Source organism: Trichoderma citrinoviride, assembly GCF_003025115.1.
Source record: "Trichoderma citrinoviride strain TUCIM 6016 unplaced genomic scaffold BBK36scaffold_18, whole genome shotgun sequence".
In the NCBI taxonomy this organism is placed as follows: Eukaryota; Fungi; Ascomycota; class Sordariomycetes; order Hypocreales; family Hypocreaceae; genus Trichoderma; species Trichoderma citrinoviride.
This window is the reverse complement of record NW_020194726.1, coordinates 371014-384814: the sequence shown is the minus strand read 5'-3', so window position 1 is coordinate 384814 and position 13801 is coordinate 371014. Positions and strand designations below refer to the sequence as shown.

The 13801-nt window shown below is 50.9% G+C and overlaps 5 protein-coding genes across 5 annotated transcripts; 3 read left to right on the top strand and 2 right to left on the bottom strand.

Annotated features, from left to right (window-relative positions):
* Positions 1 to 1716: 1716 nt before the first annotated feature.
* Positions 1717 to 2247, top strand: BBK36DRAFT_1129790 (hypothetical protein; the record flags this gene model as incomplete). The annotated part of the gene is made up of 1 exon (XM_024891773.1): positions 1717 to 2247. One exon carries the CDS (start codon positions 1717 to 1719, stop codon positions 2245 to 2247), a length of 531 nt encoding a protein of 176 aa, XP_024745579.1.
* A 1710-nt stretch (positions 2248 to 3957) lies between these two features.
* On the top strand, positions 3958 to 5424 carry BBK36DRAFT_1172814 (hypothetical protein; the record flags this gene model as incomplete). Its single annotated transcript, XM_024895791.1, has 4 exons — positions 3958 to 4153; positions 4237 to 4369; positions 4522 to 4686; positions 4983 to 5424. The coding sequence occupies 4 exons, from the start codon at positions 3958 to 3960 to the stop codon at positions 5422 to 5424; spliced, it is 936 nt and encodes a 311-aa protein (XP_024745578.1).
* A 657-nt stretch (positions 5425 to 6081) lies between these two features.
* On the bottom strand, positions 6082 to 7180 carry BBK36DRAFT_1129906 (hypothetical protein; the record flags this gene model as incomplete). The annotated part of the gene is made up of 3 exons (XM_024891784.1): positions 6082 to 6605; positions 6667 to 7087; positions 7145 to 7180. The coding sequence occupies 3 exons, from the start codon at positions 7178 to 7180 to the stop codon at positions 6082 to 6084; spliced, it is 981 nt and encodes a 326-aa protein (XP_024745577.1).
* Positions 7181 to 7535: 355 nt separating this feature from the next.
* BBK36DRAFT_1136633 (MFS general substrate transporter) lies at positions 7536 to 9406 on the bottom strand (the record flags this gene model as incomplete). Its single annotated transcript, XM_024893047.1, has 4 exons — positions 7536 to 7917; positions 7990 to 8212; positions 8282 to 8515; positions 8577 to 9406. 4 exons carry the CDS (start codon positions 9404 to 9406, stop codon positions 7591 to 7593), a joined length of 1614 nt encoding a protein of 537 aa, XP_024745576.1. The 3' UTR covers positions 7536 to 7590.
* A 2049-nt stretch (positions 9407 to 11455) lies between these two features.
* Positions 11456 to 13594, top strand: BBK36DRAFT_1129981 (hypothetical protein; the record flags this gene model as incomplete). Its single annotated transcript, XM_024891794.1, has 1 exon — positions 11456 to 13594. The coding sequence occupies one exon, from the start codon at positions 11456 to 11458 to the stop codon at positions 13592 to 13594; it is 2139 nt and encodes a 712-aa protein (XP_024745575.1).
* Positions 13595 to 13801: the final 207 nt, after the last annotated feature.

The window sequence follows — 13801 nt, the reverse complement described above, 5'->3', positions numbered from 1 at the left end:
CCTTTCTTGCTTTACACAGTTGGAAGCTTGTACATTTGCAAAAAGAAGCCGTCCGCGGGTTGGATCGGCGAAGATGGCGTTGAAGTATCATAGTGGACAGGGATCACATCGAGATGATTCCCATTGTTATTGGTTCAGGGGTTCACACAGACTGCGGGCGTTTTAGGCTATGGGCTTCGTTTTGATGATGAATTCAATTTCTTGTTCTCGTTTATGTTTCCAGCCCGTGGATGATAATGTGGAATGTGTTGGATCATGATACACTGTATGGGAGCACGTAGCTACGGAATACATAAGGTAGTTCAGCAATAGACCTGGATAAGTGATGATGGCCAGATCCGGCGTTACTCATGTCGCGGTAGATAATCTGTCTTTTAACATAAGAGGACGCGCGTTTCTACCAGGATGTTATATAAATCTTACATAAGAAAACATCACAAAAGTTTACACTAGAACACATGATAGTAAGGCCGTGATACAGAACGGCTGATCAGCCAGGTTACTATATATATTTCCAGTTCAAGAAGTAGTAGTTATAAATATTAAGTATAAAGTAGTTCTTTTAATACTATATCACCTTTGTTTAATTGACTATATTACGAATACATAATACTATAATAGTAGTATCTTATAGGTGCTTTGTATAATAGTTTAGACAGAGTTAGAAGCGCAGAAGACTAGTCCTACTAATAAGATAAGGTATTCAAAGACTCAGGGAGATGAGGCCCGTAACATATTACTTATAGGAGTAATGTGTCTGTTTGTGGCATTATGGGTTGCAGTATTACAGGTGACTACATTACACCTGCGTGACTATTATTCAGATGGTCATAAGTCGGATTTAACAGTTCGACGGGGATAGGCCAGATTCAACAATGCGGAGGGTGACATCGCAGCGGCGCAAGAGCACGGAGATGATCCATCATATGGGTTCTGGCAGTTGTTGATTGGCGAGTTTAGATGCGAAACCCTCAAATATGAGGTCTTGGTGCTGGTCGAAACGGACCGTCGGCATCGTACGACAACACCGAAGAAGTATGCGGGCCCGGGCCGTCGGGACCCAGAGAGGCAGGTGATGGACGGATAACCTTACATGACAGACGGATAACCTTGAGGAAACGGACGGATAACCTTCAGTTGACGGTGATCAAGCCTGTTCTTGTCAACAATGGCGTGAGTTGCGGGCGCCCGAATCATAAGAAGGAGGAAATAGAGAATATATTCTAATCCGAGCTCGTGCCGCTAATGCACGAAATGTACATGAACCTTTTCCTTTATATATAAAATAGCTAGGAAATAAGTAGTATTGTTTGCTAAATAGTCCAAGTTGAATAGTGTTTTCCTAACAGTTAGTTGCTAAAAGTGGAACCAACAGATAGTGCGATTCAACCGTCTTCAACTACACACGGTCTGCGACAAGGTGCGTTCGCAACTATTGACAAAGTGGCAGCACTTTGAGTGTGACCCTCTTGGGGCTTTGGCGAAATATCGTCAGGAGACTCTATAACTCTGCGGGCGCAAACACGGGCGCAACGGGCGCAAGCAACTCTTGGCCAAGCAGCAGTCCATCTGTTCAACTTGAAAGACTATAGAAGATATCCTAGCAAACTATATATATCAGTTGTGTTTACCGTCTCAGAGACTTTGAAGTTGACAACACAGTTACTACACTACAAGCCAACCTGATTATCAAGATTCATTGCAACCACAATCACAATGCTTTCCTACACTCTGATCTCTCTTCTCGGCCTTGCTTCTACGGCGCTCACTCAAGTTGCCAATATCAATTTCTACGAGAACGACGATGTCTGTCAATCGGGTCTCTTTGCGTCTTGCATAGACTTGGCGCCCAACACATGCTGCGCTTTGGCACCCAACCAGCTCGCAACCTGCATGGACTTCGCAACGACTACTGAGGGTGGCATTGGCACCGCTTTCTCGTCTCAAGCCGGCAACCAGTGTGGCGTTGTCCTTGAGAGACTGGACAGCGGGGTCTGTGTCTGTCCTACTGGATTTCCCGTCATCTCGGGCGGTAACTGGAACACCTCGACTTCAAGGCTCGAAGCCCGTGATACGCCTTGTGAGCCAGTTGCGCCCAATGCCTTTGGATGGACTGAGAACGATTCTACCTGGATGGTGTACAAAGAGGACAATGCAACTTATACCAATGTTGCTGAAGCTATGGCAAACGGTACCGCCAACAGCGATATTGCCAAGTTTATCATGGAGCATGGACAGCAGGTTTAGGTAGCCGTCGGTCCATCTTATGGTTCAACACAACATAGCAGATGGAGGATGTGCATGCTACGGGGGCGGGAGACGGAGTGTCTGCGTGTGAGGCTATGCCAGATCGCTATGCAAAGGGGAACAGCTCCAACTACTTTCACTATCTATGAGGACGGTATAAAGACATGTATATATGTTTTAGCTACATTCATTTATTCAGAAGCTATATAGCCAGTCGTTACCTTATACTATAGTATGTATCACAAAAAGATAGGGACATAGCCCAATTTATCTGCACCAGAATCTCAACTCTGTGACCCCCAGGCCCATCTCCGAGTTAAGGTAGAGAGCATCGCTGCAGGAAGCATCTTTGCTTACAACAGCGTCCCAAAGGTGCTGTCGGGCAACCTTCCAGGCTCCCGGCGTAGATGATGCATACCTGCACTTGCAACCCCATCCGTCGTCGAAATGGCCGACCTCGGATGCAGAGGCCAAGCCCCATTGGCCGGCCATTTTGTCCATGCACTCTTGATACCAACCGAGGTAGTGCGCACCTGCAACATTGGCATTACAACGGACCATTACCACGGGTCCAAATGTCGCTGCGGCTTTGGAGGGTCTGGTTGCGTTGATATGTGTGGCAGCATCGACGGCAAGACTGTGAGCGCCGCTCCAGATGCCAGATAAGGCCAGAGCAGGTATGCCAAAAGATTTACGCATCTTATTACTTCCTAAGCAAAAGACCCCCTACATCAGTTTTCCTGCTTTTCTTGATTGTTTTCGTTATCGGGTCACCTGTAGGACAACATACCAATGAATGGAATTGAAAGGAGCGAAAGGACACAAGATAACCCTCCTTTGTTTTCTAGAGGGGGTGGGGACAAAATAGTAGAGTCAGGAGGTTCAGTATCAGTGAGAAAAGACAGGCTTGCCGAATGAACGGTTTCATTCTCCGGCCACTTGAGCATTTTATACAGATTATATTCAGTCAGGATGTAAGGGTCAGCAAGGCTATTACAGCCGGCTGTGCCCCAGCCTTTGGTCCCCAAGTTGGGATGAATCCTTAACTCAATTCAGTCGGAATTACCGATGGTTTGTCTGCTTGTTTGCTTGCTTACTTACTGGTTTGCTCATGTGTTGTCTATCATACCTTGCTTCCTCCTTGCGATCGCAAACTTGGTGTTTGGACAAGGCCTCTAATTAACTACGCAATGCGCCAGAGAATCCTACGTACTATTATTGATAGCGCCCAATGCAATTACTGGTGGGCTGCTAGCATATGGCGCAAGGAGCGCAGGCACGGGCCTGATCCGTGCCAACATGAAATTTTCCTCGTCTGTGCAAAGAGAAGCAAGCGGAAGAATCTGAAACCATGCCATGCCACTCTTGCACTCCCAGAATCTTCACCATCATCTTTTTCTAGTCCTCCCAGACCCGACTGTTGGGTGTTATTTCCTCCTCATCATCTTGGTCTCGACATAACACGCTCGGCGGCTCGATCTCATGGCTTCCAGTCAGGATGGGGAGCAAACCCCCCTTCTACAAGCAAGTCCTCATGCCGACCATGTCAGAGAACCTGCGGTTGGCAATGCTACCAGGTCGCGTCTGGCTATCATCTTCAAATGTCTCTTGTTGCTCGTCTTTGCGGGTGTTGGAAAGACACTCATTGTACAACCGATAAATCACATACAGGAAGACATTTTATGTCACAAACCTAACGAGAATGACACAATGGTTTTGAACAACTCCGCTTGTCGACACGACGAACTGTCTCTGCTTCAAAGCTGGATAGCCGCTTCCGAGACTATCATGAGTTTCTTAACCGCTGCGCCATGTGGTATGGCGGCAGATATATATGGACGTAAACGAATGCTCCAGTTGTCCATTGCAGGCACCATCTTGGCGCAAGCATTTGACGCGGTTATTTGTGCGTAGATGTATATACCACGCTATATTCGAGCACGTTTTAACTGACTTACTGACTGACTGACTGACCTGGTCACGCTGCAGGCCGATTCCCAACAACGTTCCCAGTCCACTTGATGGGGTTAAAGGGACTCTGGGCTCTATTCGGGGGTGGTAGCACGGTTCTTTCGGCCATGATATTCACAATAGCAAGCGACATCAGTCCAGACACTCAAAGGTAAGGTGTCAATATCTTCCCCGTTTACCTTTTTTTGCGTAAATCATTAACATCCTTGGCTGGTCAACTACGTTCTTTTATCTTACGGGTGCTGCCATATTTGGCGAACTGCTCTCCTATCCGTTATTACTGGCTCTTACATACGCAGGCAGCTGGGTTTCCATATACGCCGGGTTTGGTTGCCTACTTGCGTCGTTCTTGATCGCGCTCTCTTTGCCGGAGACGCGCGCACCCAGCCTCAGGAGCGGTGGCCCAACGATAGCATCTGAGCTACGAACCCCTTCGTCTTACAAGTTTCGACTCACCCAGTTCCTGACGTCAATGGCCGGGCTCATCCATCGTGCCTTTACCGAGAACAAGAAGCTGGGCATGCTTATCGCTTTCTGTGCATTCACCACGACGGGCAGCAACATACCCCTCCTCGTCACCCAGCAGCGATCTTCACAGCGACCCGACTCCGCAGACATACCAGTTAGTTTTTAACATGTTTTTGTGTGGGCGTCTATGAATCATCTTTTCCATCGCTGACACACCTGACATAGATACTTTTGTCGATAGTATGGTCCAGCAGTTTGAAGGTCGTCTTGTTGACCATGATACTACCGCTGACCAGCCGCTTCCTGATCGAAAAGCTACGCTTTAGCCCCCTGAGAAAGGACATGTCCATCTCACGGGCCAGCATTGTAGCTCTTGTGACCGGATCCTTGGGAATCGCAATCACAAGCCACGCCCAGTCAACCATGTTGTTAGTCGCAGCCATCTACGTCTATGCTCTCGGGTGTGGCTACAATCCAGCCATGTACAGCCTCCTTGGCCTTTTGTCCGGGGGCCATCACATTGGACTATTGTATGCGACTATTGGCGCGATGCAAAGCGTAGGTAGCTTCATCGCCGGCCTCATGTTTGGGGTCTCGGTTGAGATTGTGCCATTTCTCTTCACAGTCCTGTTTCTGGCTGTTGTTGTGGGTACTTTGTTTTATGTAAAGTTGGAAGAGACCGAGGAAGGGGAACCAATCTGGATTACTATGGACTCCCTTGAACCGCTTAGCAGTTAGTTTTAGGTAGTAGATCAACTCCAGTTGTGGAGGCCTGGGATGCCAAAACCTGAAGACAATACACTCAAGAGAAGTGCTTGACAAGACCCCGAGTACTCCGCTACCTATAGTCGTATGTATTAGTCCCTGGCTTTGTATGACTTATACAGATGAGGAGAGAATGAAGCTTTTGCGCCTTTGACCTCGAAGGGGTTCATGATTATCGCTCGCTCGAGCATATCTCCGGCAATGCAAGCTGCAGAAACCACCCCGAAAGTACTACTACAGCATACAGACACTCTCCCGACCCAAGCCGCTGAGTTTCACTACTGATTCCTGCAACGGTGCACTGGCAAGGATCAAGTCTGCGGGGTCTGTGAGCTATCCTGGTTGTTTGCTAGTTTTCATTTCATCTTGTTATTGAACTGACAGCGATCTCGTCTCGCCCTCGCACCGGCTTGTAAGTGTTGAGCCTTTTATTATCCATCCCAAAGGGCTCCTCCTCCTCCTCCTCCTCCCCTTTTTACTTGAAACCAAGATCATAAACCTCTTTATCAGTGCCAACCTTTTGTCTCTTGTTCTTTTTAACAACATAAGGTAGTACAATGGTACAATCTCAATCTCTCTCTTCCACTTTGCTCAGGTATAAGCCAAATTCCGTCCAGCAACAATTACCCCTTAGACCACAACGTTTGACAACTTCCCAGCACACCAATCCTCGACATTCTGCTTAAAAGTCTGCAAGTAGTTGTCCATGGTCGCGCTCGCGCACCACGCCACATGAGGCGTAACCACCAAGTTCACCTCGTCCGCTTCGGCCTCGCTCAAGCCGAGAATCGGGCTATCGCCGTCCTGCCAGTGCTCGCCCGCTCCGGAAGGCTCCTTCAGAAACACGTCCGTAGCACACCCGTCGATCAGCCCGCCTCTGAGCGCTCTCAGCAAGGCATGCTCGTCTACAATGCCCCCGCGCGTGACGTTGACCACGATCGCCTTTCGGGACATTGTCCGAAACTCGTCGTCGGATATCATGTTGATCGTGTCTGGATTCCGGGGCAAGCATAGCACGATGACTGATGATCGGCGCAGAACCTCTGTGAAGGGGGTTCTGCCATTGGAAATGGTCTCTGTCCCCGCTGCGACTTTCCGAGAAGCAATCAAGACAGTCATTCCAAGGCCGCGGCATGCTTGAGCAACACGTTGCCCTGTTGTAGCCCATGTCAGCAAAAGAGTTGAAATTTTGGCATCGAATCGTGGACAACATACCTATTGCACCATATCCGACAATCCCCACTACCTCTTCTTGACAAGATAATGGCAAGCCACCATCTCTAGAAAGCATCTTCCTCATCACCGTCCCCTGTCTCTTCCACTCGTCCGTCCGAAACACGGCGTGGTGCATCGTCAACAAGCGCCGGCGACACGCAAAATACATTGCCAAGGCATGGTTCGCAACGCTCTCCGTATTCGCGCTGGGCGAGTTCAGCACCCTGATGCCCCTTTCTTCGCATCGTCGCTTGTCGATGCCGTCCGTGCCGGATGCAATGACCACCACCAGACGGAGGTTTGGCGTCACGGCTGCGGAGAGGGTCGAGGCGTCAAGCGGAGTGACCGTGACGGCAATGATGCTGGCGTCTTTGACGCGATCGTGAATCTCTTGCGGCGAGGCTGATTTCGTCTCGCAGAGCTTCAGGTCGTACGAGTGCGAGGCCGGCAGCTGCAGGAGATCCGGCGGGATGGGCACATGCCACGCATCGAGGGCGACTATTTGATGATGCATGGTGCGAAATTGTAAGCTGGGGAGAGGTTTCACCATACGACGCATTACAAAAAGAGGAGGAAGTAGAGAAGGAAAACAAACCTTTGGCATTTTGGATGCAGATAAAACACTCTTGATCTGATTTCCCCATATGATTCCGATTCTTTATATGAATCTGACTCCCCATATCAATCCGATTACGCCTATCAGTAAGATCAGCATGTCAAGTTCGGCTTAGTTGAGCGGGCTTCAATTGGCGCGCCCTTTGCATGACAGAGGCTCTCATTGGCCAACAGCCGACCTCGATTTCTGAAAAGAGTAGTTGTAAGACGATGCTCCATCTCTCTAGTCGGAGAGAAGACGAGGCGTGTGATGACGGTTCTATATTCAAGACTATAGTCTTACAGGCAACGAAGCCTGTCTACACTCACTCAATCCCTCTTCACCCCCAACTGCTTGACGGTCCGTAATCCAAGCACACTCAGCACACAAGTCAATGCCATGGCGGCGAACATGGTCCAGAAGACGGCGCGATACCCATCCATAAGGGCGTCGGGCGACTCTTTATCCGCGTCAGAAGATGAATTGGTCACAGAGGTGGCAATGAGCGAGGTAACGGTCAGGCCAATAGCTGTACCCAGCTGCGCACAGGTGTTGAAGACAGCTCCGCTCAAGGCCTGCATGTGTGGGGGAAAGACGTCAGACACGACGAGGAGGCCAACGGTGAAGAGGATGTCGCAGCTCAATGGAGTCAAAATCTGGATGTAGTCAGAGACGAACCCATACAGAGGACGCCTATAGCGACGGACTGGGTATCATGCATCACTCACCTGGGCGAAGAAAGCATCGTACCAATAAGGCCATTCGGGATGGATGAGGGCCATGAGAAGCGGTGCGACTGCGCTGATGGTCGAGGAGATGAGTACAGACCACATGACTGGCATACGATTCACAAAAATGCCGGTCGAGATGTTGGTCAATGCTCCAGAAATGAGCGACGGGAGAATCTGCAGTGAAGCGTGCAGTGCGGAATGACGCTGGACTTTCTGGAAGCTGGAGAATAGGCCCAATGTTAGCTCGATCCAGAAAAGGACGGACTGCTACGAAGAACCGACGACTTACAACAGACTGCTGTACAGCTCCATGCAGTTGCATACAGCCGTGGTGAAGAGCACCATCAGGCAACAGCTTGTAAACACCCAGTTTTTCCACAGTGAGTTGGGGATGAGCGCATTGCGCTGGTGCTTTTCCTGGTACTGCATCCATCCTATGAACGCAGGGATCAAGACAACACTGACAACCAGCAGGGCAATGGTGGATGCCTTGTGAATACTGTGGATGTCGGCGGATAAGACTCTGTGAGGTCTGCGAATCAGCTCCGCTCAGAAATAGGTATAACCGGTGAAGGGATCCTTACGCGAGAACATAGGACAGCATGACCAAGCTTGCGGTCCCGATGATTGCCCCGACGATGTCAATTTCCGCCGGGATCCGGGACCAGATCGATTTTCCGCCGGGGCGGACAGCGTTCTTCGGCAACACCCAGATACCGGCCAAGAACAAAGCGAAAGTGGTGGCTGCGGCAAGATAGAAGGCGGCCCTCCAGCCCGTGCTGTCAGCAAAGACACCGCCCAGAACCAGACCAAGCGAGAAGCCAATCGGGCCAGCAAAGCCCAGGCACGCAAAGCCCAGGTTGCGCGGCCTCCCCTCCCTCAAGCCGGTCGAGACGATGGAGACGGACGAGGGCACGATGATGGCGTTTGTGATGCCCTGCAGAGCGCGAAAGGCAATCAACTGGCCGCTGCTTTGGGCCAGACCGCAGGCCATGGCGGAGACGGCAGCAGTGAAGGCGCCTACCAGGCTCATCGTCTTGGTGCCGACGACGTCGGCGATGGAGCCGGCCAGCAACAGACACGACCCTGCCGTCAGGTAGAAGACCGAGGTCGGCCAGACAAGCAGCCCCTCGTCAATGTGCAGAGAGGCCGCCATTGCCGGCAGGCCGACAACAACGACGCCGTTGCAGAAGCTGCTGAAGAGGTTCAGGCCCAGCAGCTGCGCAACAACGAGCGTGGCTCGCCACTTGGAGTGGACGATGGCCGGTTTGGCGTCGTCTGCTGGAGGACATGGAGTCGCGGGCGGAGAGCCACTGGACGGCTCCGAGAGTGCTTCAGCTTCCGCCGGGCCGCCATTGGCCTTGACGGGCTGGAGCTCGACCGATTGCGGCTCCGTCAGTACTTGTGTGGCCATTCTGCTGCAAGGTAAGGTACCTCGTGTGCAACAAACGAGATGCGAGATTTGTTTGAGTCTCCGGGACTGTGAAGTGTGAGTTGACAGTTCCAGAGTGCAGCTGGCGGGGGGCAGCATTCACTCAACTCGCATTCAGCCGGGGTTGGTTAGATCATTTTGTCTTATGCGCACCCAACAACTTGAATACAGTACAGCAGTACAGTACAGTACAAGTATTGACTCTGAGAATTATAAGTCCGGGTACATGAACCGTGATTGACATGAGGTCACGTACATATCCACTTCTCATGTTGATTAAAGTGATTATACTAGGATGAAAGTAAGGATAAAAACAGGATTATGTAGAGAGCTTTATATTTAAAGAGGGAAGAAAAAGAAAAGGGAAGATACTATTATAGTTTGCTATATAATATATATCTATTTAGATTATCATGTTTTATAGTTTTATTTCCAAGTACCTAGGTATCTAAGCTAGAGGCGTTGAGTTGAAGTACTGTGAGAAATCATCCCTGTCATCAATCCCGTTAGTACTAGCATGTGCTACTGCTTCAGGCCACTCCCCGGCCGCTAAAGCTCCCTGCTCAGCCCTGTCAGCACCCTAAAACCTCCCCCGCGCTCCACCCGTTGATCCCCGATACCCGCCGCCCCAATCGGAGCTTCTCATTCTGCATCTCATCATTTCTTGCCCCAACTCTGGCCGCCAAGGATCAACCACAAGGATCCAGAACACGAAATCCTTCTGCTTGCCATCAAAATGTTCCCGCCCTCAGCCCAAGGAATGGTGGCGGAATCCCGCGCGGGTTGCAGTTGTAACCTCCACGGGGATGCCCATACAGTACTAGTCCGCTTTGATGTCGCCACGACAGTCCTTGGAAATGGCTCTACTATTGCGAATACGGAAACTCTCGGCGACTCGGCTCGAAGCCATGCATACATACCATGTGTGGGGGGTTCATGTTGCCATAACATCTCCAGGCTGGAGCTGACCATCTCATCAGTTTCAATGACACATCTCACCAATCCTTCAGGCACCTGTGGAAAGCAAACTGTGCAGCAATTCTGACCTACACCGCCATCTCTGAGAAAGGAATGCATATTGCACTATGCAGTAGTCCGCTGGGACGGGACGGAAACTGTAAGAATTCAAGTTTCTATCTCGGCGGTACGCGAAACGCAGAAGCGATGGCAGCTGTTTAGAAGGGCGCAATGTCTTACGCAAACCCGCTGCCAATAACCAAACAGAACCTAATTGAAAAGCTTTTTCCATTGCTAGGTCGGCTCAAGTAAGCCTATCATCAAGGCCCATCTTTCAAGCATGATATACCGATATTGGAAGCCATGAGCATTGCATTTGACAAGCCCGACTTTTCAGGAGTCTTATAAAGGGTTGTGTCAAACAGATATCAGCAGATGGCATCCATCTTGTGGCCATGTTACCTCGCCTTCGTGTACGTGACATGTCTTGGGTGAGAACTAGAAGAAATAGTCGGGTAGCTACATCTAGGGAGCCACGAAACTTGGCTCTCAGCGAATTGTATTAGTCCTTTCTCCAATTCCAAACTTCAACGGCAGCTTATTAGTCACATGAATCAAACGTAATGGCCAGCATATGGGCCAGGACGCAATCCTGAAGGCGTCGAGTCCTGCATCACCATCATATTTGGCCGAGACATGACAAGTGGACTTAGGCAGTAGCAAAGAGGGAGCGGCGGAGGAATACGCACAGCCCCGGGTTACACATGATGAGGATGAGATATTGCATCCTTCAGGGGCAAAAAGGAGACGTACATGTACCTGTACTCTCGAGTCCCCGAGGTTTGCACGTTCTTCACACGGTCATGCCATTGGATGTTGCGATTGAAAGTACATAAACAGCATCCAATATCACCATTCTATAGACATGCATACTCGTCACTCTGCGAAAATCTCCCGAAATATTCAACTGCTATTCAACTGAAGCTAGCATATATCTTAAGCTTCCTTCACTCCAATTCCAAGTCAGGGGTACGGCCTTTCTTTTACATCGTTACCTATACAACATATCATATCATGTCTTTCACAAAAATCATCATCCTCTCCTCACTCTTCATTGCCTTCCTCTTAGTCCAGAGATGGCGTACATGGTTCAGCCGTCAGGCCAAAAATGTCACCGCCTTGGATACGGACCAGAAATCGAGACTCGAGGCCAAACTGGCAGAGCGAGTCACGCTATACAAGGAGCTGTACTACAAAGTACAGAACCTCGAAGAGTTCCCTGAGGTCCTACCGACAGCAAAAGAGATGCTCCTAGAACTGTTGGAACATGGCTTTTCCATGGCAAAATACAAGCCGCAGACCCGCAGCATTCTAGACCTAAAGGAGTACGACCCGGCATCTCTCGATCAGTTCCTCGAGGCCGAACGTCAAGAAGTCTCGGATGGATTCGAAGCATACGTCAGGCGAAGAGCAGCCGGGTCGCCTCGAGAACTGTTCAATACCAAGGAAGACGCCGTCCAATGGCTGAAGCGCCTTGCCCCCTTGAATCTCATCGATGGAGCGTGGCTATGCCGTGTCCACAAGATCACGACACCGTTTGTGCTCAGAGACATTACCAAGAATGCCTGGCAGGTCTTTTCGGAAGAACTAGGAGATGGAGATGTCGAGAAGAACCACGTCTTGATCTACAGAGATTTGCTGAGGAAGCATGGTGTTGATCTTCCAGCGTGTGACTCGATCGAGTTCATCCGGGAACACCACGGACTGGACGATGAGCAAGTGTGGAGGAATTCAATTGGCCAACTGCTCATCTCCCTCTTCCCCAACGAGTTTCTACCCGAAATCCTGGGCCTGAACCTGCACTTTGAAGCCTTGGCACCCACCGGCTTGAGAGCAACCAAGGAGTTCCCCGAAGTGGGCATCTCGGCGTACTACTTCGCCCTGCATGTATCCATCGACAATGCTGACTCGGGACACTCGGGCATGGCGTTGGCCAACATCGTCGCCTTCATGGATCTCATGCGCAAGACGGGCATGATGGACTGCGCGCAAGCGTGGAAGCGCATCCAGGCCGGCTATCTGCTCTCGCAAAGCCTCGACGACAGCGAGACGCCCGACGTGTTTGAGGAGAGGCTGATCCAGATCCTCCATCGCAAGGCGAATCTCGCACGCAAGATCCACTGCACCAGCCGAGCCCGCATCGGTGGGAAGAGCCTATCAGAGTGGTTCTCGTCGCCCTTCTCGGCCAACGAGGAGAAAGGAGACGAGTGGAAATACGGCTTTCTGCACGCCTTGGCTGACTCGAGGCCGTGGGTGTACAGAGGCAACAGCAGCAAGAGCCTGCTTATGAAGGAACTCTCCTGGACGGGTAGAATGTTTGGCGCATTCACCGACAGCGAGGTCCAACTCATGCGCACCTGGATCGACTCTCTCCCAGAAAAGGACGCTCGTCCAGGAGACGCCTACTGGAAGACTGTCGGAGGGCACTCACTTTTGGAACACTCCTTTCTACCCTCACGGCAGGATGTGGCTGTTACTCACCCAGTCTTTGGACCCCAGGATGTACCATGCCCCTCCAGCGCCTCCTCGCCCGACTTTGCCCCCTTACCCGCCCTGCAGGTCTCTCAGATCAGGCTTGATGCCCTTCTTCCGCTATGGTTCGTCCATCCCTGCGTGTTGGAGAACATAGTAGCGTCGCCGTATCAGACAGCCGAGCCGTTGACGTCCAAGATCCTCCAAATCATCCGCGCCGAGATGGGCTACAGCCCAGAGAACACGGGCATGGCGGGCATGGACGAGCAGCTGCGCCGCGGATACCGCCCCGACCTCGTCGCCCTCGGATGCGAAATGGCGCGCAGGAACAACGTGCCCGAGCCGACGTGCCTGGGCGACATCATCGCACCGCTGAGCGAGGATTCGCCCGCAGCCACCAAGTTTGCGCACTCCTTGCTCAACTGGTCCATGCGGCCGCAGAGCAACGGCGCGTTCCTGCTGGGCCTGGCTCGCGCTTTTCTCGACATGGAAGTGTGGGTGGCTGCGGACGAGTCGTTGCTGGCCAAGGAGGCGAGGAGGTATCTGTGGCAGGTCATTGAGCGGAAGAGGACGGGATTCGAGGCTTGTCTGACGGAGCTCGATTCGGATCCCGCCAAGTCTTGTGAGTTTGTCGGCGGTTACGAGTATGGACGGGCGGAGATTGAGAAGATATTGGCGTGAGCGGTCATCAGCATACCCAGTAGAGCTTCAGAGTATGTAGATTGATATTGCTTACAGCACGAAGATGGTATTCTCAGAAAAGTCTCATATATCCAGTACCTAAACCCCAACTACAGAATCCCTTGGATACCAAATCACCAGTAGAGAGCATTAAAGTGTGTTGATTGAGATTGATACAGCACGAAAATATCATTCCTGGCGGAATGT